Source organism: Orbicella faveolata, unplaced genomic scaffold (genome assembly GCF_042242905.1).
Source record: "Orbicella faveolata isolate gen_17 unplaced genomic scaffold, um_ofav_v1 contig_47, whole genome shotgun sequence".
In the NCBI taxonomy this organism is placed as follows: Eukaryota; Metazoa; Cnidaria; class Anthozoa; order Scleractinia; family Merulinidae; genus Orbicella; species Orbicella faveolata.
Window position 1 is genome coordinate 4,937,501 of NW_028301577.1, and position 24,000 is coordinate 4,961,500.

General features: G+C 39.1%; 2 protein-coding genes and 1 pseudogene across 6 annotated transcripts in view; all 3 read left to right on the forward strand.

Annotated features, from left to right (window-relative positions):
* The window catches only part of LOC149096869 (uncharacterized), a 1,855-nt pseudogene extending 218 nt beyond the window's left edge, over window positions 1–1,637 (forward strand).
* A 9,279-nt stretch (window positions 1,638–10,916) lies between these two features.
* LOC149096870 (uncharacterized) lies at window positions 10,917–12,984 on the forward strand. The gene has a single exon (XM_089280465.1). The coding sequence runs from the start codon at window positions 11,240–11,242 to the stop codon at window positions 12,206–12,208; it is 969 nt and encodes a 322-aa protein (XP_089136591.1). The 5' UTR covers window positions 10,917–11,239; the 3' UTR covers window positions 12,209–12,984.
* Window positions 12,985–14,450: 1,466 nt separating this feature from the next.
* LOC110065660 (putative ATP-dependent RNA helicase DDX60) overlaps window positions 14,451–24,000 on the forward strand; it is a 53,717-nt gene continuing 44,167 nt past the window's right edge. Inside the window, exons 1-2 of one of the 5 annotated variants that reach the window (XM_089280468.1) lie at window positions 14,451–16,565; window positions 22,861–22,977. The gene's annotated coding sequence lies outside the window, so the exon portion shown is untranslated. The other 4 variants (XM_089280471.1, XM_089280469.1, XM_089280473.1 and 1 more) reach the window with 4 other exon arrangements.

A 24,000-nucleotide genomic window follows, 5' to 3' on the forward strand; every position in this document is an offset into this window, starting at 1 on the left:
ATTATCATTTTACTAATGTTTGGCTTCTTGTCGGTCTTCTTCATACTAAAGCTCCTCATAATAAATGGGCTGGAAGACTTTGTCATTAATGCATTTCCCGGTATTATCAAGGCGAAAACTACTGTCCAAATTGACACTAGCGAAGCAGCGAACAACAGCGAAGGGATTAAATCGATTGAGAAGATTAAACTCTACGAAGAGACAAGATGGCTACTAAAGGACATTGATATTACGGATAGGAGGCACAAGATTTTTAGACATCTATTTATGTTATTTACGTGTATCTTCTGCGGTTGCGCGATGATTTTCTGGAGATTCCTATTGTTCGAGATTAGCTTCAGCTGCGACGACGACGATAACGCAAAGGACTGCTTCGAATACAACTTCAGTCGGAACTGGGAGGCGTTTAAGGCATTGGAGAGATCCTATTGACTGTAACAGCGCTGCCGTTCAGAACGGAACTGTACAAGTGGTGTGTTACAAGATTGTCTTCAACTTTGGCTTAGCTGCGGGTGCTAGTTTCGGTGCATTTCAGTTTATTATGGTCGTCTTAAATGTGGCCACGAGCCTTATGCTGAAGGTTAGTAAAAGACAGACTGTATGTATCATAAGAACAATATCAGTAATAGTGTTCCTGGGTCTTTTTGCAGCGATTATTGCTATTCAAGCCACCTCTTTACGTGTCCACTTTACAGGAGGTATCCTAGTGACGATCTGTCAAATGATTCTAACATCGATTAGCACAACAACCTTTCTGTTTGTGATACCGTGGAAGGATATTGCTGATCTAGAGGAGAATTCTCTGGGAACCTTTAGCATGCTAAATCGTCGGAAAGGTCCGAAAAGGTACAACACTTTTCATAGTGATTCGCCGCAATAGTCTTGGGCGTTGGTATGGTATTTATAGGTATGCGTGGCTGTATGCATTAGTTCTTTGTGTTGCTGTGTATTGAACTTTGAAAAAGACAGTAGTAAACATTTGTAGTCCGTCTAACATGAGGATCAGCACACAGCCTTAATAGAGGTTTTGCACGGCAGCCATGTTTCATGGCAGGAACAATGAAAATGTTTTGCATTTGAAAGAATATTTTTCCCATAGGAAAAAGAATCTATTGGTCCTGCCATGCAACATGGCTGCCGCGCAAAACCTCTATTTGCCAGGATTAATGTTTAACTGAGTTGATCTAGAGGTCTCCGGCTAAAGTAGAGTGCTTGAAGATGTTTCAGGGTTTTCGTCCCGAAGAAGGTTTCCCCGAAACATCAAATATCAAGTTTTACATGAAGCTCGAGTGTAACAAACTTAGTCAAAACTCGTGTAACGCCGCCATGAGATTGTGTATACATGTATCTCTCTTTCTGTGAAATTAAGTCACATGGAGATATCCCGGGACCCGGGAGAGATATCTAGAGACAGTATAAATATCCTAGACTGAATTCAGCAGACTGCTAGCTATCCACAGTTGGTTATTCTTCTTTCAAATCAAACCAATGTAACTTGATTGCTATATCATAACCTTATTATATGTTCACGATTATTATTGCTGTTTTAGTTTTTAGTTGACAAAAGCTTTTGCAACACTGTATGTATTTACGGTCATGGAAATAAAGCTAGCTGTTGTTGTTGTTGTTATGTTTAATCAGTCTTTGGGTTATTGTTTTATTTGTGGCTCTTAGTGTCCTTTAGGATGTTATACATTTTACTTCTCATGCAGTTCAATTGCTAGTAGGTATTGATCGATACGTTATAACATTTAAGCAATGGTTTGAACGCGACGGTCGCTATGTCGTGGCGCAATACGCCATGTTTCTTGTTTATATGAGGAGCTACACTATCGCATGCTTTGCGGTTGCGCTTGGCGACATTCCATGACCATTGATCCATGTCTTACTCGACAAAGAAAGAAATCAGACGTTTATCATGCATGCGTAGCAAAGTAAAATAACTGGCTTGGCTTGGATGGCTTGCTTGCTTGATTGACTCTGGACCCGGGGGATGGGGGGGGGGGCGGCGGTACTCCCTTACATGGGCTATATGGGTATGTGCAGCCCCAAAGGGTATGGTTTTTTCAAGACCCCTGCATTCACAGTCGTAATTTGGTTGTAAGGGAACGCTGTTTTTCACCGCTTTTAGCATAGCATGATCGACCTAACGATGGCTGTGTCACATAAAAACATTACCTGCAATGTTGCAAACTAAATTTTGACAGCACTCGCAATTTAAGCCGGTGACTCACAAAATCCACTCGCCCGGTATAATTTTAACCCACCCAGAAGGATGCCACCTCCCCCCTAAAAGTCTCCGCAATGATTCAAAAATCATGCGTTTTTGGGTATCTCGTCATCACGGAGGCCCAGCTTCAGTGCCGCGTCGTGTTGAGCTTTGTTGTACTGGTCCATTGACGAGACGCCTCCTTAGGATCGCGGATCGATTTTACCGTTTTATCCTCGTTTTCATCATCAACCTTTGTCACTTCTTGGAAATTTTCCACACTTATGATTTCCGTAGTTTTATTTAACTTAAAAACAGCCAAACGAACAGCTGACACTGCTGAATTCACGTATATCGCTGGAATCAAGACGTGGTAATCAGCTTGTGGGAGACTGACGTTTTCTTCCTTCAATGAAAAATAATTCACTAACAGACTCAAAACCCAAAGATAACTACAACGGATGTACTTTAACTTTCGAAGCAGTTTCTATTTCAGATAAATCTTCGTTAGATTATTTTCTTTTTCCGTCGGCTTAACTAGAGACCAGCAGTATCACTTCGCACACGTGTACCCGTTATTTAATTATCACTGGAGGAAGCCGTATTTCATTTTGTCTAGTTTTGAAACATTATTTTGCGTAGTAATGGTAAATTATTTGGGCATCTCGGGACTGATAAAATAAGAAAAAAAGCACTGGCAAGTTCTCCTTTAGAGATATTCTTGCCAAATGGAAAAGAAAAATGAGTGTTATCAATATTTAAGCTACTCGATAAACGAACGAGTGATCGATGATTTGTACTCGCTCGACAATTTTAACACTCGCATTGGCGAGCGGGCGAGCGCTAATTTCCAGCACTGATTATGTGCAATTATGACGAATGTTTGCAATGATTTGCCTTTTCTTTGAGTCGTTGCAATTGGTGCTCTATTTTTTTTAATTTTTTTTTGTTTTACTCACAGCAGGTGCCTTATCGCAGCACGTGGAATAATTTCTTTATCAACAGTGGAGCTCCTCTCGTGACATTTCACACATACTGCCTGTACCTCTGCAGCACTTGTTTAGAAGGAAACCACAGTGTAAGCAACCATTAATGCATATTTACCGATTTAATGTGTCATTCTGAATCAGTTTATTACCTGTATTTCCCAGCGTGATAATGCCAGTCGACTATGCGTGATCAAGCGTGACGCGTCGTGATTCCCGGAAATCTCGTCGATATTGAGTTCTTGGAAAGCAAACCAATATAAATTTTTATTTTCGTTGATCCGGTTGCGGAACTACCTCTGTACATAACTTCTAGTTAATATTTTAAGCTATTTACCACCCTGGAAGAATCGAAGAACCCGAACTGATAACATAACAAGGAATTCAAAGGTTAGATTCATGTATGATTACAACGCCTCCTGATTTTCAGGTAAGACTAAAATTTTTAAGACAGCTACATGTTCTCTTTGTGTGCATCTAAAGCGAGGTTTTTCTAAATGTAAAATAGTAAAGTGCATGTATAAAAAGTCGACGCCAGGATAAGCATATTAATTTAGGTAAAGCGTCCGGTATATAAAACCTTTTGAAATGAAACAACATTCGGGTCACAAGGCAGAGTATTTGTCCGAGAAAATTTCGGATACCCGTGTTTGCGCAAAGAACTCTGGGATCGTTAGGGGCAGACATTGCAAGTCGCCAGAAGGAAATGTACAGTGAACCTTATATTAAGCGCACTCTCTTGGGACCCTCACTAGTGTCCGCTTTATACAGGGTGTCCGCTCCAAGCAGGTTCTAATATATTGTGCAATAATAGTTAATTATTAATCCTTTTGTAACACATTGTAATACAGTGTAAGATCAAAGACTGCTCATAGCACAATGTCCAGTTAGTCAATGCATCAATCTGGAATCATTAAACGACTTCGCTGAACAATATTAAAGGAGTCTGAGCTGAGCTTTTAGAGCTAAAATGCCCTTGAAGTGTCCGCTTATTGCAGGTTTTGTGCAACAAAATGACTTAATATTGGTGTCCGCGTCCGCTTAACAGAGGTGTCCGCTGAATGCAGGTTATTTTACAGTAAATTATAACAAGAAAATTTTGGGACTCAAGCTGGTGTCCACTTTTAAAATAGAGGGTGTACGCTTTAACATGGGGTCCGCTTAAAACAGGTTTCAGTGTATAGCGAAAAGTTATTTCGAGGGACAAAAAACGATTTTGGAGAGAGATTCACGCTTTTTCGTCGTCGTTTTATCGCAAGTGGATTTGACAACCGTGAAATATGTGATAAAATCTACCGATAAGGCTCCCTTGCTTGCGTGAGGTTTATTGTGAAATTTACATCGCGTAATAGTCAATATAAATTGAGAGCAAATAACCACGTCTTCAAGCAATTTTCCTTTTCTGTAACACATCAAGGGTGGCTCTTTAAATATCTCTCTGGTGGTGGTGGTGGTGGTGGTGGTAGTTAAAAAACTGTACCCTAGTGGGTTGTTCTAATCTAACTGGCAGCCAATTTATATATATATATATATATATATATATATATATATATATATATATATATATATATATATATATATATATATATATATATAATGTGGGAGGAAAAACACAAATAAACTACAAGTTCATCCCTACAAGACTGTTTCGTGGTTGCCCACGAAACAGGCTTGTAATCCCCTGATGAGTGGGCAACCAGGAAACAGGCTTGTAGGGATGAACTTGTAGTTTATTTGTGTTTTTCCTCCCACATTATATACTTCGCTCTACTATGATGTATTGAGCACTGTTTTACGAAAATCAAATTTTACACTTTATATATATATAAGAACAATTTTCATCTTTCAGGCTTAATGTGTTCTTATGTATATGGTACTTTTTTGACCAAATATCAGTCTGGGTGTTGTTAATCCACTTGGTCTTTTATGAGAGTTTTTACTGTATTTGTCTTTTTCCTTGAGAGCACACCTGCATCCGTCATTCGTCAGGGTGAATTATTCACTTGCTTCATTTGATGTACTTCTGAAACAAATTCAAAAAGGTTAATTTTAATTTGATCTACAGTCAGGAGAGAGGATGAAGGGTAAACAAATTCATCCCCCTTATAGGCCTTGTCCTCAATTTAACTCCTCTCAAGTTATTTTTAGACATTGTTCCAGTTCTTCCGCGGGTAATGTTATTATGCGTGTAGATTTGGACGTGGACGATAAAAATGCGTGTAAAGTCGCTTGAGTTGTTCACGTGAGCAAAATCTATGTCACGAGATTGGGTATTACTAGACTCTCCTGGGATTTGCGAAACCCAGAGTAATCCCAAAATAACTTGAGGGAAATTACCTTGGAAATAAGGGCTTTACAAGGGACGATAAATCAATTGAAATATTACAGTAAGATGCAATCCTGTGCTTTCAATGTGAAATCCGAGATTTCAGTTTCAAGGTCGTTTCAGTTCCACCGCAAACTCGAAAGCTTAGCAAATATTTAACAGTTATTTAAAAAGGTTGAGCAAAATATCGTGATTTGTCATAGTTCAATGATTGTTTTGTTATTCGATCACAAAGTTTGATTTCACATTTAAATCCCGGAAGCGATCTGCTATTTTTCACACAGGAGCGTGGTTACAATTGCACTTGGGCAGAATCAACTTTGAATAACTGCAGAAATTCTCATTGGCTAATTTTCATTGTCAATAAGCCGACAGGCACATGAATTTTGTCCCTTCTCCCATTTTGTTATTGTGAAAAACAAATCGACGGCAGTTCTTCATCAGTCTGTCCTGTTATTGACAATTATTTTTATCGCAACATTGTCAAAGTAGTCTGCAGATCCACTCAGCTACTTTGGCAATGCCACATAACGAAATTCATGATCAATAACAGGACAGACAATTTTCACTTGACTATGACCCCTCATGAAAACAATAGTACTGAACTCGTGCTAAACGGAGATGGACTGTTTAACGGCGTAATTAAAAAGTTGAAAATATGCCGTCTAACTCTTTACTTTTACATATACCCTTACTATTTAATACGTACACCATTGCCTTTAAATTTCCAGTAATATATCAAACATGAGAGACAGTCTTTCATCAGGATATCCAAAATCCGAGAAGAGAGTTGAAAATACGAAGCGCAGCGGAGTATTTTTGACGAAATTCCGTGTTTGGATAGCCGATGTCTCGAGCGTTTGATATATCTTCTCAATCGAAACAAAAACTAAGGAGTGAACGGAGAAGTAAAATCATCAAAATCTATGCTAATTAAGACCGGGTATCCAAACCTCCTTCACGGTTGTGATTTTCTTTGTTTTAACTTGATGAATTATTAATGAGTTTGAGAAAGAAAGGGCAATGAGTTTATATTATCGTCAAGATTCACAGAACTTTGCAAAATTACCATAAAATGGACCACGCCTTCTTGAGTACGTTGAACTATAAACAGGTTTCAGAAAGGTAAATGATTAATTAAAATTGATGAAAAATTGCAACATCCTTTAACAATACTGAGTAACGAAGTAGTTAACTAGTAGTACTATGACGTCAGTTTGGAGATCTCAGTTGTGAGCGAGTCTTAAATTGCCACTTACTTCTTCGAGTGAGTGTAAAGTTAACTGAGTTTAATTAAACAGCTGTTAATGCTTGCGCTTGTTGTTGTAGCAATTGTATTTGTGGGTAGAAAGACTCCTCAGTATCCAGAGAAGAGTGGAATTTCGACGCCTTCATGACCCAGGTGTCATCATGATAGAGAACACGTATTGCTTTATCTGTTTGTCACAGTAATAAATTCATCTGAATCGATTTGATTTTTACATGTGTGTTGCAGTAATAGTCTGGTTAACTGAAATGTAATCACGTTTTACCTCGTCAAAGCTTGCATCTAATGCTATCAGCGTTACAAATATCACACACCATTTGGGTCTGTTTTGTTACCCTAGCTAATTTTTCTGAATGACAAAAGATTGCCTAAATTTGTGTCAAAGCTAAAGAGCTGCCTTCCCCATTTACTTCACTTATTATACGACAAACCACTCTCCGGTCAAACTTTAGAATTTCTGCTTGGTGGTCACTATGTTCTTCACTTCCGATCTTAAAGTTAAAAAAAAAAAAAAAAAAAAAAACAGACGAGGAGGGAGCCCGAACTGGTAGTGTGTTATGTAAAATCTCAACACGACAGACTGTGTTTTACCACACTCCAAACACGGAGAAAAAAGTTCAGTGAGAATACGACAAGCAGCAGAGAACCATCAGATCAAAATTCGCCAACGGCAGTCCCGGCTCCAACTCTCAACCGACTGAAAACAAGGCTTAGCCAATGAAATAAGATTAAGATAATGGACTGATTTCGATATATTAAAATTCAGCCCAACACAAAAGACCTCAGCACGAGACTCTGGGGAATAAACCCCACAAACTCTGTAGTTATTCCCCAGAGCCTCGTCCTGAGATCTATTGTTTTAGGCTGAATTTCAATATCGAAAGTGGTCCATTTTAAACTCTTTTTCTTTTTGTACACGTGCCCATTTGAAGTATGTCAAGTGGGGTTTATATTTAACTTCATATGAAACTTCAGTTGCCCAGAAATTGTAAGAGTTAACTGCACTAGTTTCTGGTTTCACGACTTAAAAAAACCAAAAACCAACATACAGCTGATTGCAGCTGGCTGTAAGCTGTGCTCCAAGGTCACACATGGACCGTATAGCGGCTGCCAGAGGCGCCAATGTATGCTTTCGGTTCGACCTTGTTGAACTGCGTCGTTGCTGTACTTTGCGACGGCGATTAGCCGCGACAATTATTTTTATTAGTAGTACTTAAAACCTTCGAGCGTTTAGCGAACATGTTCGTTTCTGTGTTATTCCTGCATTCACAGTCTTTATTTGGTTGTAAGGGAAAGCGGTTTTTCAACGCTTTTAACATACATGTACAATTATTTGATTTAATTCTACTTCTTTTGTATGCATTTGTTGAATATTTGGAGTGATTTGCCTTTTCCTTGAGCCGTTGGTCCTTTTTTTTTTCCTTTTCTTTTATACTCACATCGCAGCACGTAGAATAATTTCTGTATCAACAGTGGAGCTCGTCTGGTAACATTTAACACGTACTGTCTGTGCCTCTGCAACACTTGTTTGGAAGGAAACCATAGTATAAGCAACCATTAATGCCCATTTGCCGCTTTAATGTGTCATTCTGAATTAGGTCATTACTTGTATTTCCCAGTGTGATATTGCCAGGTTGACTATGCGTGATCAAGCGTGACGCGTCGTGATTCTCGGAAATCTCGTCGATATTGAGTTCTTGGAAAGCACACCAATAGAAATTTTTATTTCCATTTGTCCGGTGGCTATTGGTCGCATATTCTCAATTGCTCGGTCGTTCAATTACCTTTGTACATAAATTAGAAGCTTGGAGACACAAAATGTTTCATATTTGTCACTTTTTATAATCTGATATGGTTTTTGGAATTTTAATCCCTTTTCGTGATTATTTAATGCTATCTCCAGTAAGAAATGTTGCCTGATTTCAATGCCTTTCCTGTTAACTTTACGCATTGACGTCAAGACAGTCAAGTTTTTCCCACCTATTGATTCTTGATCGGTCAGTTCAGATTTCAGGCGCGCCAGCCGTATGAAAAGAGGTTAGTCTGTTTATGGTAGCACACGATAAGGGAAATAGCACGATACCGTCGAACCTCCACTTATGGCCACCTCCCTACAACGGCCACCTTGTGGTCCCGGCGAACAGTCCATACATCCACTCTAATTTTAACTTCTCTACAATGGCCACTTCTCCACAACGGCAGACGGCAACTTATACTTAGTAACCTCTCGACATCGGCCAGTTAATCAACGACTGACGAACGGTGTATACAAAACCATATGTTTTTCATAGTAAAAGGTCAACAGACCTGATCCGTACCGCGTGCCGTTGGTCTGTGTTTCTGTTAAGTTTCTGTTTGATTGATATACTTTGATTCATGTATGCTAACGGATAAGCATTTTTTTGAGAAAAATGTTGCATCCCGAAAAAATTAGGGTGTCACATTACACCCCTACCTCCCCATAACGGCCATCTCTCTACCACGGCCTCTCTCCTCTGTCCCCAAGGCCCGGGGGGGGGGGGGAGTACTCCCTTATATGAGCTATATAGGTATGTGGTTTTTCAGCCGTTTTGGTCACAAATTGCTGGTTTTCAGTGTCACGCGATTCAAAATAGATCAAAATAAAAATCAAAACCGGTCAATAGATAAAGTCCAGAATCTGGGAAATGAAAGAAGGTAAATATGCAAAGACTCTCGCCAAAATTCTGGTCACAGCAATTTTTCTTATGCGAGATATGCGGAGAAATTTTTTACCCAAATTTATAGACATTTGTATGGAGACGCCACGCTGGTGCCCATCCGTATGGGCACCAACATGGCGGCCGGAAACCAACAGAAACATCTGTCACTGAGTTTTGCTACAAAAGCGTGAATTTATCCCTCGAGGAACTCTAAAACATTAAAATAATACTTTTTCTAAGACATGAACTGTTCAGATAGCCAAGTTCCCCGAAATAAGTCACTTTTTTAACCATCATGACAGCTCTCTTGTCTTCATGTAAATGCTGCGTCACGCAAAAGCTTAGAAATTCAAGCGTAGTGTATCACAAAACCAAGAACCCATTCGGAGCGAAAATTTGTACGAATATTAGTTTTCAGCTGCTCTTATACATCATTTAAGTAAAATCTCAGGAACATCAATAGTTTTGCAGTTCGAATTTTGGTGACGTCATGTGAAAACTAGCTATAGGGTATCGATTTTAGCCTATTTTGGTCATTTTGGTCATACATAGGGTATGGTTTTTGCACTCTAGCCTTGATATGGGTATATTTTTAAGGAGAAGCCACTTTTTCATCATAATCAAATTAAAAAAAGCCCTTCACAAATTATGTTTACGGTAATTTAACATTGGTCTGAACTAGGGAACTTACTATAACGCAGGTCTGAAACAGGGTTTTAATTTAATTTAATGGTTAGGTCATAAATAGGGTAGGGAATATCGCAGATTTTGGTCATAAATAGGGTAAGCCGGTTTTGAGAAGCGGACCGCACACTCCCACCCAACTTTTCTGGGAATACCCCCGGGGCTCCAAGGTGACCGTTGTGGAGAGGTTCGACTATACATACTGACGTTAAAGGTCTGCAGTGTGCATTTAACCCCTGGTCTGCAGTCTGCATTTTGCCTTCGGTCTGCAGTCTGCGTTTTACACCGACAGAATTTCAGGTTTCCAATTAAAACTTTCCATGCTGATCCGCCGCAATAGTCTAAGGGCATGGGCCTTTTTTTTCAGACCTCAGCGGTTCAGCGTATAATTTTGAAAACTTTGGCGTAAGAAAGAAAGAAAAAAAATCCGGGTAATTCCTTTGACACAGTATTATGTCAAGGAATGATATAGGCGGCCGTTACATGAATCAAAAACATAGCGAAATGCCTTTCCGCGCCTTGTCCAACATGCCCCTTTACTTTCCATCTGTTTCAATCAATCAAGGGTTTTGTTATTTTTAATCCGTTGAAGTTTTTACCCGTTACTCGTCACAGCGTTGCTCTGTTTAGTAACACCCAAAGCTAAGTTATCAATCATGTACACATTCTTGAGAGAAATTCGAGACATCTATTTTGGTACGAATCCATTGTTTTGAATATTTGATTGACCCTTTGCTTCGGAATCAGTTTGCGTTAAGTGATCAAATCTTGTACATATTCTTGGGTTTTAGAGTTGTGATGAAACGAATCGACTCGGTATACCAGTGTTTTCATCTTCGATATAGTGCACTCTACACTAAAAAGAGTCTCTTCTCAGTCTTTCTTTACTGTTGGTCACCACAAGTGATAAGTGCTAGACTAGCACTGCGGCTTTTATCTCACGGATAGGATTTCAACAGACGCGTAACACGATCGCATGGATACAGTTCGATCACGTATAGTGATTCAAATCAACGACAGATCGTCGAAATACGGTCAAACAGCTCTGCACCGCTCCCTGTGACTTTTGCAGTCCACTACCCAAATATGAAGGACATCGGGTATAACCTTATTATCATTTTACCACCCTTTATTTTGTCGATACTTGTTCTCTCAATAATATTTTTACTCATGAAAAAAGGCACATATCGGGAAGAACTGAAAGGCTTTATCATAAATGCACTTCCTGGTATTATCAAGGTAGAAACTACTGTCAAAATTGGCACTAGCAAAGCAACGAACAACAGCGAAGCAGCGAACAACAGCGAAGCAGCGAACAATAGCGAAGCAACGAACAAAAGCGGAGGGACTATATCGAAAATTAAACTCTACGAAGAGACAAGATTGTTACTAAAGGACATTGATATTACGGATACCAGCCACAAGATTTTTAACTGTCTATTTGTGTTATTTACGAGTATTTTCTGCGGTTGCGGGATGATTTTCTGGGGTTTTCTATTGCTCGATGTTAGCTTCAGCTGCGACGACGACGATAACACAAAGGACTGCTTCGAATACAACTTTTGGAACTCGGAGGCGTTTAAGACATTGGGGAGAGATCCTATTGACTGTAACAGCGCTGCCGTTCAGAACGGAACTGTACAAGTGGTGTGTTACAAGATTGTCTTAAACTTTGACTTAGCTGCGGGTGCTAGTTTCGGTGCATTTCAGTTTATTATGGTCGTCTTAAATGTGGCCACGAGCCTTATGCTGAAGGTTAGTAAAAGACAGACTGTATGTATCATAAGAACAATATCAGTAATAGCGTTCCTGGGTCTTCTTGCAGCGATTATTGCTATTCAAGCCACCTCTTTACGTGTCCGCTTTATAAGAGGTAATTTAGTGACGATCTTTCAAATGATTGTAACATCGATTTGCGCAATAACCTTTCTGTTTGTGATACCGTGGAAGGATATTGCTGATCCAGAAAAGAATTCTCAGGAAGCCCTTAGCATGCAAAATCGTCAGAAAGGTCTGAAAAGGGACAACACTTTTTATAATGATTCGCCGCAATAGTCTTGGGCGTTGGTATGGTATTTATAGGTATCCGTGGCTGTATGCATTAGTTCTTTGTGTTGCTGTGTATTGAACTTTGAAAAAGACAGTGGTAAACATTTGTAGTCCGTCTAACGTGAGGATCAGCACACAGCCTTAATAGAGGTTTTGCACGGCAGCCATGTTTCATGGCAGGAACAATGAAAATGTTTTGCATTAGAAAGAACATTTTTCCCATAGGAAAAAGAATCTATTGGTCCTGCCATGCAACATGGCTGCCGCGCAAAACCTCTATTTGCCAGGATTAATGTTTAACTGAGTTGATCTAGAGGTTTCCGGCTAAAGTAGAGTGCTTGAAGATGTTTCAGGGTTTTCGTCCCGAAGAAGGTTTCCCCGAAACATCAAATATTGACTTAAGTAGAACAATGATCAAGTTTTACATGAAGCTCGAGTGTAACAAACTTAGTCAAAACTCGTGTAACGCCGCCATGAGATTGTGTATACATGTATCTCTCTTTCTGTGAAATTAAGTCACATGGAGATATCCCGGGACCCGGGAGAGATATCTAGAGACAGTATAAATATCCTAGACTGAATTCAGCAGACTGCTAGCTATCCACAGTTGGTTATTCTTCTTTTAAATCAAACCAATGTAACTTGATTGCTATATCATAACCTTATTATATGTTCACGATTACCATTGGTGTTGTAGTGTTTAGTTTACAAAAGCTTTTGCAACACTGTATGTATTTACGGTAATGGAAATAAAGCTAGCTGTTGTTGTTGTTGTTATGTCATTTGAGGCTTTTAGTGTCCTTTAGGATTTAATAAGTTTTACTTCTCAGTTCAAGTTTGCTAGTAGGTATTGATCGATACGTTGAAACAATAACATTTAAGCAATGGTTTGAACGCGACGGTCGCTATGTCGTGGCGTATATACGCCATGTTTCTTGTTTATATGAGGAGCTACACTATCGCATGCTTTGGGGTTGCGCTTGGCGACATTCCATGACCACTGACCCATGTCTTACTGGACAAAGATAGAAATCAGACGTTTATCGTGCATGCGTAGCAAAGTAAAATAACTGGCTTGGCTTGGATGGCTTGCTTGCTTGATTGACTCTGGACCCGGGGGATGGCGGGGGGGGGGGGTGCGGTACTCCCTTATATGGGTTATATGGGTATGTGCAGCCCCAAAGGGTATGGTTTTTTCAAGACCCCTGCATTCACAGTCGTTATTTGGTTGTAAGGGAACGCTGTTTTTCACCGCTTTTAGCATAGCATGATCAACCTAACGATGGCTGTGTCACATAAAAACATTACCTGCAATGTTGCAAACTAAATTTTGACAGCACTCGCAATTTAAGCCGGTGACTCACAAAATCCTCTCGCCCGGTGTAATTTTCACCCACCCAGAAAGATGCCACCTCCCCCCCAAAAATCTCCGCAATGATTCAAAACTCGTGCGTTTTTGGGTATCTCGTTATCACGGAGGCCCAGCTTCAGCGCCGCGTCGTGTTGAGCTTTGTTGTACTGGTCCATTTACGAGACGCTACCTTAGGATCGCAGATCGATTTTACCGTTTTATCCTCGTTTTCATCATCAACCTTTGTCACTTCTTGGAAATTTTCCACACTTATGATTTCCGTAGTTTTATTTAACTTAAAAACAGCCAAACGAACAGCTGACACTGCTGAATTCACGTATATCGCTGGAATCAAGACATGGTAATCGGCTTGTGGAAGACTGACGTTTTCTTCCTTCAATGAAAAATAATTCACTAACAGACTCAAAACCCAAAGATAACTACAACGGATGTACTTTAACTTTCGAAGCAGTTTCTATTTCAGATAAATCTTCGTTAGATTATTTTCTTTTTCCGTCGGCTTAACTAGAGACCAGCAGTATCACTTCGCACACGTGTACCCGTTATTTAATTATCACTGGAGGAAGCCGTATTTCAGTTTGTCTAGTTTTGAAACATTATTTTGCGTAGTAATGGTAAATTATTTGGGCATCTCGGAACTGATAAAATAAGAAAAAAAGCACTGGCAAGTTCTCCTTTAGAGATATTCTTGCCAAATGGAAAAGAAAAATGAGTGTTATCAATATTTAAGCTACTCGATAAACGAACGAGTGATCGATGATTTGTACTCGCTCGACAATTTTAACACTCGCATTGGCGAGCGGGCGAGCGCTAATTTCCAGCACTGATTATGTGCAATTATGACGAATGTTTGCAATGATTTGCCTTTTCTTTGAGTCGTTGCAATTGGTGCTCTATTTTTTTTAATTTTTTTTTGTTTTACTCACAGCAGGTGCCTTATCGCAGCACGTGGAATAATTTCTTTATCAACAGTGGAGCTCCTCTCGTGACATTTCACACATACTGCCTGTACCTCTGCAACACTTGTTTAGAAGGAAACCACAGTGTAAGCAACCATTAATGCATATTTGCCGATTTAATGTGTCATTCTGAATCAGTTTATTACCTGTATTTCCCAGCGTGATAATGCCAGTCGACCATGCGTGATCAAGCGTGACGCGTCGTGATTCCGGGAAATCTCGTCGATATTGAGTTCTTGGAAAGCAAACCAATATAAATTTTTATTTTCGTTGATCCGGTGGCTATTGTTCACATATTCTCAATTGCTCAGTTGCGGAGCTATTTACAACCCTGGAAGAATCGAAGAACCCGAACTGAGAACATAACAGGGAATTCAAAGGTTAGATTCATGAGTAATTACAACGTCCGCTGATTTTCAGGTAAGACTAAAATTTAAAAGGCGGCTACATATTCGCTTTGTACATGTGTACATCTAACGCGAGGTTTTTTAAATCTGAAAAGTAAAGTGCGTGCACGTATAAAAGGGTGACGCCAGGATAAGCATTTTATAAATTAGGTAAGCGCCCGGTATACAAAAAAACCTTTTGAAGAAATACGATACACTCGAAAGTGAAACAAGATATGGGTCACATGGCGGAGTCTTTGTCTGAGCAAATGGGAAGCTTGCTTCGTATAAATCCACGCAAATTATTTTCTTCTGTTCGAGTTTTCAAATGTTAAGGCTCTTCATTATTCTTGTATTTTAACTATACTGCCAAATGAGTGATGTAACACCATATAGCCTGCTCTTGAAGAAGTTTGATTTTTCTCTGCATAAGAGAGCTGCAAGCAGCCGCTAAGCGGCGAACACGAGTCGCGAAGCGATTCGCCGCTTCTCGAAAAGAAGAAATATCAAGAAAAACGTCTGGGACTAGCGTAGTAGCCATTAGTATTCGAAAATTTTCGAGTCATAAATGGTCACTTTATCCTCGAAGAACATCTAATGCAACATCAATCTACCAAAACGTGGCCCGTATGATATATCGAACACTTCGAGTTATTTACGAGTATTCAATTTGAATACAGAAAAACAGGCCGGATTCTAATAGGATATTCCAGGTGTATTTCTCGAGTCAGCAGAACATTGCGGTATACGCGGCGTGCGCCAATCCGTATTCGAGCGACTTCGGGCCCGAATATTTGGCTTTTCGCGCAGTGTTCGTTTCTTTGGAAGCAAAAATCCTTGTTATTACTGTCGGCTCAACTACAGACCAGCAGTATAACTTCGTACACGTGTAACAGTTACTTAATTATCACTGGAGGAAGCCGTATTTCATTTTGTCTAGTTTTGAAACACTTATGTTGCCTATTAACTCGATAAGCGGATAAGTGCTCGATGATTTTGACTCGCCCAACGATTTTAACACTCGCATTGGGCAGCGGGCGAGCGCTAATTTCCAGCGTTGATTATGTACAATTATGATGAATATTTGCCATGATTTGTCTTTTATTTGAGCCGTTGGTCCTCTACGTTTTTTTTTTTCTTCTTCTGTTTTACTCACAGCGGGTGAGTTATCGCAGCACGTGAAATAATTTCTTTATCAACAGTGGAGCTCCTCTCGTGACATTTCACACATACTGCCTGTACCTCTGCAACACTTGTTTAGAAGGAAACCACAGTGTATGCAACCATTAATGCCCGTTTGCCGATTTAATGTGCTATTCTGAATCAGGTTATTACCTGTATTTCCCAGCGTGATAATGCGAGTCGACCATGCGTGATCAAGCGTGACGCGTCGTGATTCCCCGAAATCCTCGTCTATATTGAGTTCTTGGAAAGCAAACCAATATAAATTTTTATTTTCGTTGATCCGGTGGCTATTGTTCACATATTCTCAATTGCTCGGTTGCGGAACTACCTCTGTACATAACTTCTAGTTAATTTTTTAAGCTATTTACAACCCTGGAAGAATCGAAGAACCCGAACTGAGAACATAACAGGGAATTCAAAGGTTAGATTCATGAGTAATTACAACGTCCGCTGATTTTCAGGTAAGACTAAAATTTAAAAGGCGGCTACACATTCGCTTTGTACATGTGTACATCTAACGCGAGGTTTTTTAAATCTGAAAAGTAAAGTGCGTGCACGTATAAAAGGGTGACGCCAGGATAAGCATTTTATAAATTAGGTAAGCGCCCGGTATACAAAAAAACCTTTTGAAGAAATACGATACACTCGAAAGTGAAACAAGATATGGGTCACATGGCGGAGTCTTTGTCTGAGCAAATGGGAAGCTTGCTTCGTATAAATCCACGCAAATTATTTTCTTCTGTTCGAGTTTTCAAATGTTAAGGCTCTCCATTATTCTTGTATTTTAACTATACTGCCAAATGAGTGATGTAACACCATATATTCAATTTGAATACAGAAAAACAGGCCGGATTCTAATAGGATATTCCAGGTGTATTTCTCGAGTCAGCAGAACATTGCGGTATACGCGGCGTGCGCCGATCCGTATTCGAGCGACTTCGGGCCCGAATATTTGGCTTTTCGCGCAGTGTTCGTTTCTTTGGAAGCAAAAATCCTTGTTATTACTGTCGGCTCAACTACAGACCAGCAGTATAACTTCGTACACGTGTAACAGTTATTTAATTATCACTGGAGGAAGCCGTATTTCATTTTGTCTAGTTTTGAAACACTATGTTGCGTATTAACTCGATAAGCGGATAAGTGCTCGATGATTTTGACTCGCCCAACGATTTTAACACTCGCATTGGCGAGCGGGCGAGCGTTAATTTCCAGCATTGATTATGTACAATTATGATGAATATTTGTCATAATTTGCCTTTTCTTTGAGCCGTTGGTCCTCTACGTTTTTTTTTTTTTCTTCTTCTTCTGCTTTACTCACAGCAGGTGAGTTATCCAAGCATGTGAAATAATTTCTTTATCAACAGTGGAGCTCCTCTCGTGACATTTCACACATACTGCCTGTACCTCTGCAACACTTGTTTAGAAGGAAACCACCGTGTAAGCAACCAGTAATGCCCGTTCTCCGATTTAATGTGTTATTCTGAATCAGTTTATTACCTGTATTTCCCAGCGTGATAATGCCAGTCGACTATGCGTGATCAAGCGTGACGCGTCGTGATTCTCCGAAATCTCGTCTATATTGAGTTCTTGGAAAGCAAACCAATATAAATTTTTATTTTCGTTGATCCGGTTGCGGAACTACCTCTGTACATAACTTCTAGTTAATATTTTAAGCTATTTACCACCCTGGAAGAATCGAAGAACCCGAACTGATAACATAACAAGGAATTCAAAGGTTAGATTCATGTATGATTACAACGCCTCCTGATTTTCAGGTAAGACTAAAATTTTTAAGACAGCAACATGTTCTCTTTGTGTGCATCTAAAGCGAGGTTTTTCTAAATGTAAAATAGTTAAGTGCATGTATAGAAAGTCGACGCCAGGATAAGCATTTTAATTTAGGTAAAGCGTCCGGTATATAAAACGTTTTGAAATGAAACAACATTCGGGTCACAAGGCAGAGTATTTGTCCGAGAAAATTTCGGATACCCGTGTTTGCGCAAAGAACTCTGGGATCGTTAGGGGCAGACATTGCAAGTCGCCAGAAGGAAATGTACAGTGAACCCTATATTAAGCGCACTCTCTTGGGACCCTCACTAGTGTCCGCTTTATACAGGGTGTCCGCTCCAAGCAGGTTCTAATATATTGTGCAATAATAGTTAATTATTAACCCTTTTGTAACACATTGTAACACAGTGTAAGATCAAAGACTGCTCATAGCACAATGTCCAGTTAGTCAATGCATCAATCTGGAATCATTAAACGACTTCGCTGAACAATATTAAAGGAGTCTGAGCTGAGCTTTTAGAGTTAAAAAGCCCTTGAAGTGTCCGCTTATTCCAGGTTTTGTGCAACAAAGTGACTTAAATACACCTTTTGCTGTTCATTTACAGAAAATAAACATTCATTTGTGTCCAGATTTCTTTCTTTATGGTCAATAAACTCTCATTAACACCAATATGACCTTCATTTGCGCGTAAGGAACGTTCAAGAAAAACATTTACATATGCATTAACATTCAAAATCATCAAGAGAAAAACAATACCTTCATTTGACATTCATTGACTGTAAATGTATTTTCATTTTGGTCGAAAAAAAATTCGTTGTCGCGAAACGACAATCATTTGCACTTTAGGACATTCAGTTTTCAACAAAAGACTTTCAATAATACAATTTGCATGAGAACTAACATTCAATTGCATTATTAGGCAACCATATCCATGAAGGTAACAATCTTTAATGCGTGTGAAATAGCGGGACCTATTTGAATGTGGCCAGTTTCTTGTAGCTAAGAGAAATTTAACTTGTCTATAAATTGTCTTCTCCTCTCTCGTCCGCCTGTGAATCGTCATTCCAGTCGATCCAGTGTCATCTAGTTGGAGAAAAACATTAGCTCGGGACAACCACGTAAAAATTCCCATTCACTATCTAAATCAGCTATGGTTGGTCTGATAGCGTAGTGGTCTACACCCGACCGGTATAATTAAGGGGAAGTGGGTTCGAATCCAGCTCAGGGCATAAAAAGTTTTTCTTCAAATGGAATGCCATTCAGAAGTTGTCCGTCCTTGGTTCCTCCATTAACTTCATTACAAATACATTTGACCAAAGCTTGGACTGTGAACCATTTGAGATCCTCCCGTGGGTAGAGATGCGCTGTTGTGTTGAATCGTCGTTCTTGTCGATCCAGTGTCATCTAGTTGGAGAAAAACATTAGCCCGGGACAGTGTGCGCGCGCTTATCATCATTTTCGTGCAAAAAGATCGAGTTTTTTTAATTCAAGAAACCGTGAATCTCCTTCTTTAGTTCTTCTCAAAACTTCAGAGAAATGAGGAAACGTTGCAATTTTGTCGACCACACCAAGCCACTGCACACTAATGCTGATAGTGCGCAATAGCTCAGCCGATCAGATTACAGCATTTGCATTAGTATACTAGTACAATTCTTCTAAAATTCGATAGAAACACAGAGCTAGCAAGAGCTGTTGAAGTAATGATGGCGCAAGCAAAGAGAATGTACATTTTGATGATCAAAGTAAACAAGTTGTTTTTTAGCTTTTCGTCGGGTACTTTGTAACAGAAATGTAGAAAACATCTTCGTGTTTCAATCGAGTTATAGAAACATCTTCCTCTTTCGGTAAAGTATTTGACAGTTGAAAATACTTAACTCTTGACAAAAATCATAAAAATCATAAATACAAAATGGATAAGCTTTTTGTTTCTGGGAAGGGTGGGTGCTAACAAATGATGAATATTTTAAAAAACTTAGTTTTCTAATTGACGTTATTTGGTGATTCTTACTCTGTTCAAAAAATTAAACAGCGAGTGGAAATCACGAATTTCAAAGTAGGAATCAAATGAATCCAAACCTGCAGGCGATAAAAATTGTTTGCAATATGAAATTTCTGCAAGAAACCTTAGTTTTAAGGTGGCTCTGAACCCTACACATATTTTTTTACAACTTTGGCAAACGTTGCGTCTTATTATGCTCATTAAGTTTTGATAAAATGCAGTAAAAAAAAATTCGTCGTGCCGTTTTTGAATCATAAGATTCTAAAGCTGTAATTAAGGGTGTTGCTATGGTAACCTATTGTGTCACAAAAATGATAACAACGGGTACATCAATGATTATAGGCAGTTTTTTGACACCATCACTGTAGTATCACGTGATAAAGACTGGTTATAACGACCCATCAAAATCTAACTGCTCGGCGAAGTGTTTTGAGTCACCTTATGGGGCTTGATACTAGCTGACAGCAAGCTGCGTAGATTTTGATTTTGACTTACATAAGCTTGATTTCGAATAACGTAGACGATATTTTCGATTGAAAAGACGTTGACGTTTTAGCCTGCGAGCAGGCTTTTCGCGTGACAACTGAAAGAAGTAGAAGAAAGAAGAAGTAGAGCCTGCGCTGCGCGCGTTATTAATCTTTGTGTATTTCTTAGCCAACTTTTGCAAAACTGAGGAAGTACACCACGGGGGCAGAACTAAAAACGCTTTCTTTACAAAGTTAGCTGTAGCTAGTGTTTATCGACAGACAAGTGGCAAGATTCTAAAGTAAAATAATGCATTTTCGAATACGCGTCGCCGTCATCTTTGCCTGAGATGTCCAACTCGCTGTGATCGCGGCCAAAAGAACTTAAGCTGAATGGAAAATTGTGAACTTACATAATTTCCGAAAAAGAGGACAACCTCCTGATGTATAGAGAGTGTGCATTGTCGCGCAATAAGAAAAGAAAATCAAGAAATTGTGATATCATAGACGATAAATAAAGAAAACAGTGCTCCCAGTTTAGGGTGTGCGCGTTGTGCCAAAGTTGAGATATTCGCCGACATGTTCCGCGCAAAATTATAGAGCCTAGTATGGAGCCGCCATGTTAGAGGACCTCCTTAGTCCTCCAATATGGCGGCCTGAAAATAGTGTAAAAATCTGGAAGTTACTTTGGCTATCTAGACAACTAATTATCTGAACCGAACCAAAAAACATTTACAAAAGCACTTTTCCTAATACTTTAACTCCTAAAATGGCTAAAAATCACGAGATAAGTGAATAATTTTCGACAAACGCGATCTTAGCTTCATGTCACGCACCGCCAGAACTCCGAAATTCAAAATGCGCTGGTTTCCAAACGAAGGACGCTATTGAACCAGAAAGTTGTAAACAGATATAAATTCAGCACCTCTTATGCCTGACGAGGATGAAACCTTTAGGGGCTCTTTAGTTTTGGATTTGAGAATTTGATGACGTCACGTGAACACACTCCATACTCAATTTTTCGAAAAATTATCCTGGAAACTTCGGTTCCCTTGATTTAAATTCTCGATTTTCCGGAATTTGTATAGGCAATCATACGGTTTCGAGTTCAATTTGGAATTAATTTGCACGAGTATGTTTTTCAAGAAGCTGAAATTGCACAAACCGCTTACTTATTAATGATATAAACATGAAAAAATTCGCCAGGAAGAAGTGCCGGAAGATCTTTCTTGAAGTCATTTTTTCTCATTCGAGAAAATTTTCTCATTCGCACAAGATTTTCGTCATCATTTTACGTGATATCATTGGCTTAGAAAATTTCCTATTACCTTTCAGCCAATCATAAATCCAAAATTACGATGTATAATTCGCACTGGTGTTACACTTTTTGCACTGGTGTTATACTTTTTGCACTGTTGTTACACTTAAACTGCACTACTCTCGGCCAATTAGAATCGAGTAATTTTTTCATGTATATTATTATCGGTTGAATGGTTCAGTTTTCGGAAATTTCCGCACCATTTGTCCCCATTTCCAACATTTTTTGGTCGAACGAAAAGCGGCTAATGTTTAGATACATATCTGATTTCTGTTACAATAAATATCACGCCAAGTATCGAATGCACATTTCGTTTAAATTGTGTTACTTATTTTAGACTATGCATAATTCCACAAGCTAAATGAATGAAGTTAAAAAAAAAAAACAACAAAAAAAATGCGAGGCGCTTCCCAGAATTATATTAATATAAAATTATGAGCTATTTGCGAGGCATGTAATATTAAGAATAGTAATAAAAAGCTATTTACAATAATATTAAAGTTATTAAAACTATAAGTAAAAAAATATTTATAAATTAGTCTCTATGGCAGGAACAGTCCCTAACTGAATATATCTATAAGATAGAAGTTAGTAGTGAAAAATAAAACTTGGTGACAAAGGTCTTGAAAGTTGAAACACTAGAAAAACAGGAGAAGGGAGCAACTGTACAAATTAAATTCCATAACTTAACAATCCGATTGAAATACGATGCTTGAAATCAAGTAGTTTTACAAAAATTAGGCTTTAGCATAATACTGGGGTTGCATGTGATGAATATTTGCAAGGACGTGCCTCTTCTTGAACTGTCGGTCTTCTATGTTCTTCTGTCGATCTCAGCAGGTGCTTTGTCGCAGCACGTGGAATAATTATTTAAGGAAACTTATTAGTCGAGCTTATCTCCTAAAAAGAACACACGGAATTTTCTCAAAAGGGACTCATACCTGAAACCACCATGTAAGGAGCCTGTAATTCCTATTTTTCCGATATCATTTGTCATGATAAATGTTATAATATAACTGATGCTGTATGTCATGATGACTGATAATTTATTACTTGTCTGACCAAGTAGCGTGACCGGTAGCATGACTTAGATTATATAGTGATTCGCGGAACTCTTTATCGATTTTTCTGGGAAGTCAAACGAATATAAAATTTTTATTTCGTTTGGTGGCCATTGTTCACATAGGGAGTCTTGAAATCTTGAATTCTTCCCGAATCACAAGCTGGGAAGCAGTGACCAAACACATAACAGAAGGAAGGAATTTAAAGGACATATATGATTACAACGCCACCTGATTTTGAGGTTAGTCTAATAATTTTACAGGCGGTTACATTTTCTCTTGGTGTCAAACGAATAGCGGTACTTTTTACATCTGAAAAGTAAAGTAAAGGTATTAAAATTATGTCAGAAGTAATTCTCGAACAACACTAAATCAGGTAAAGTTGAATCTTGGTCTGTCTGATTATCAAAACATCCAAGAAATACGACTGACCTCGAATGACACGTGGCGGCGGAGGATATTCTTCTCTGTCTGAGTAAAGGTAAAGTGAAATAAAATAAATAAAATCTAGGAAATTATTTTCTTGTGTTTCGGAGTATTCTGAAGACTTCCCGTTTCAAATACATGTATCATTACAGCACAAGATGAGTGATGCAAGTTTTAAGTACAGACTGAGGAGGAAATACAAGGGAATGCAGAGATCCACGATATGGGCAACCATCACACAATTAAAATTGCGCGACGAGTGTTTCGGGCGGCAGGTATATTTTGCAGGGTGCAGGTTGCAGGTTGAAATTTAATCATAACTGGAAAACCGCTGGCACTTAGAAGAAACGTACAGCTGGTAGACTTACCGTGACTGTTACATGACGCTGTTTACACTCGCTCAGCAAGGTGGCTTCCACTAAGTGCCAAATCGGCCGAAGCGATGGGGGGGGGGGGGGGGGGGGGGAGAGAGTATATTCCTATGATTTTAAGCCTGCAATGAATTATTGTTTTTGAAGAAACATCTGAAATATCATCTGAAATATCTGCTGAATTTGGTTTCTTCCCTTTGAGTGCCAAAATGAAAGCACACTGAGCTTGTGTTAGTATATTACGTCGTTTTATTAAAATCTTATGTTATTTCATTTCTATATTTATTTGCTTCATTTGTGATGGTAATCTTCTGTTGTTGAGGGAAGACCCGAGCCAAATCTGGAATCGATGGAAACATCTGTGGAGCGGCTATCCAGATGGGTGATGGACAAAACACTGACCCCTAGTCCATGGACTACCCTAATGGACTACCCAAATGGGCTGCCCTAAAATGGACGACCCCTGAA

What these genes read in the sequence shown, in the direction of transcription:
- LOC149096870 (XM_089280465.1), top strand. Translation starts at nt 11,240, where the DNA reads ATGAAGGACATCGGGTATAACCTTATTATCATTTTACCACCCTTTATT.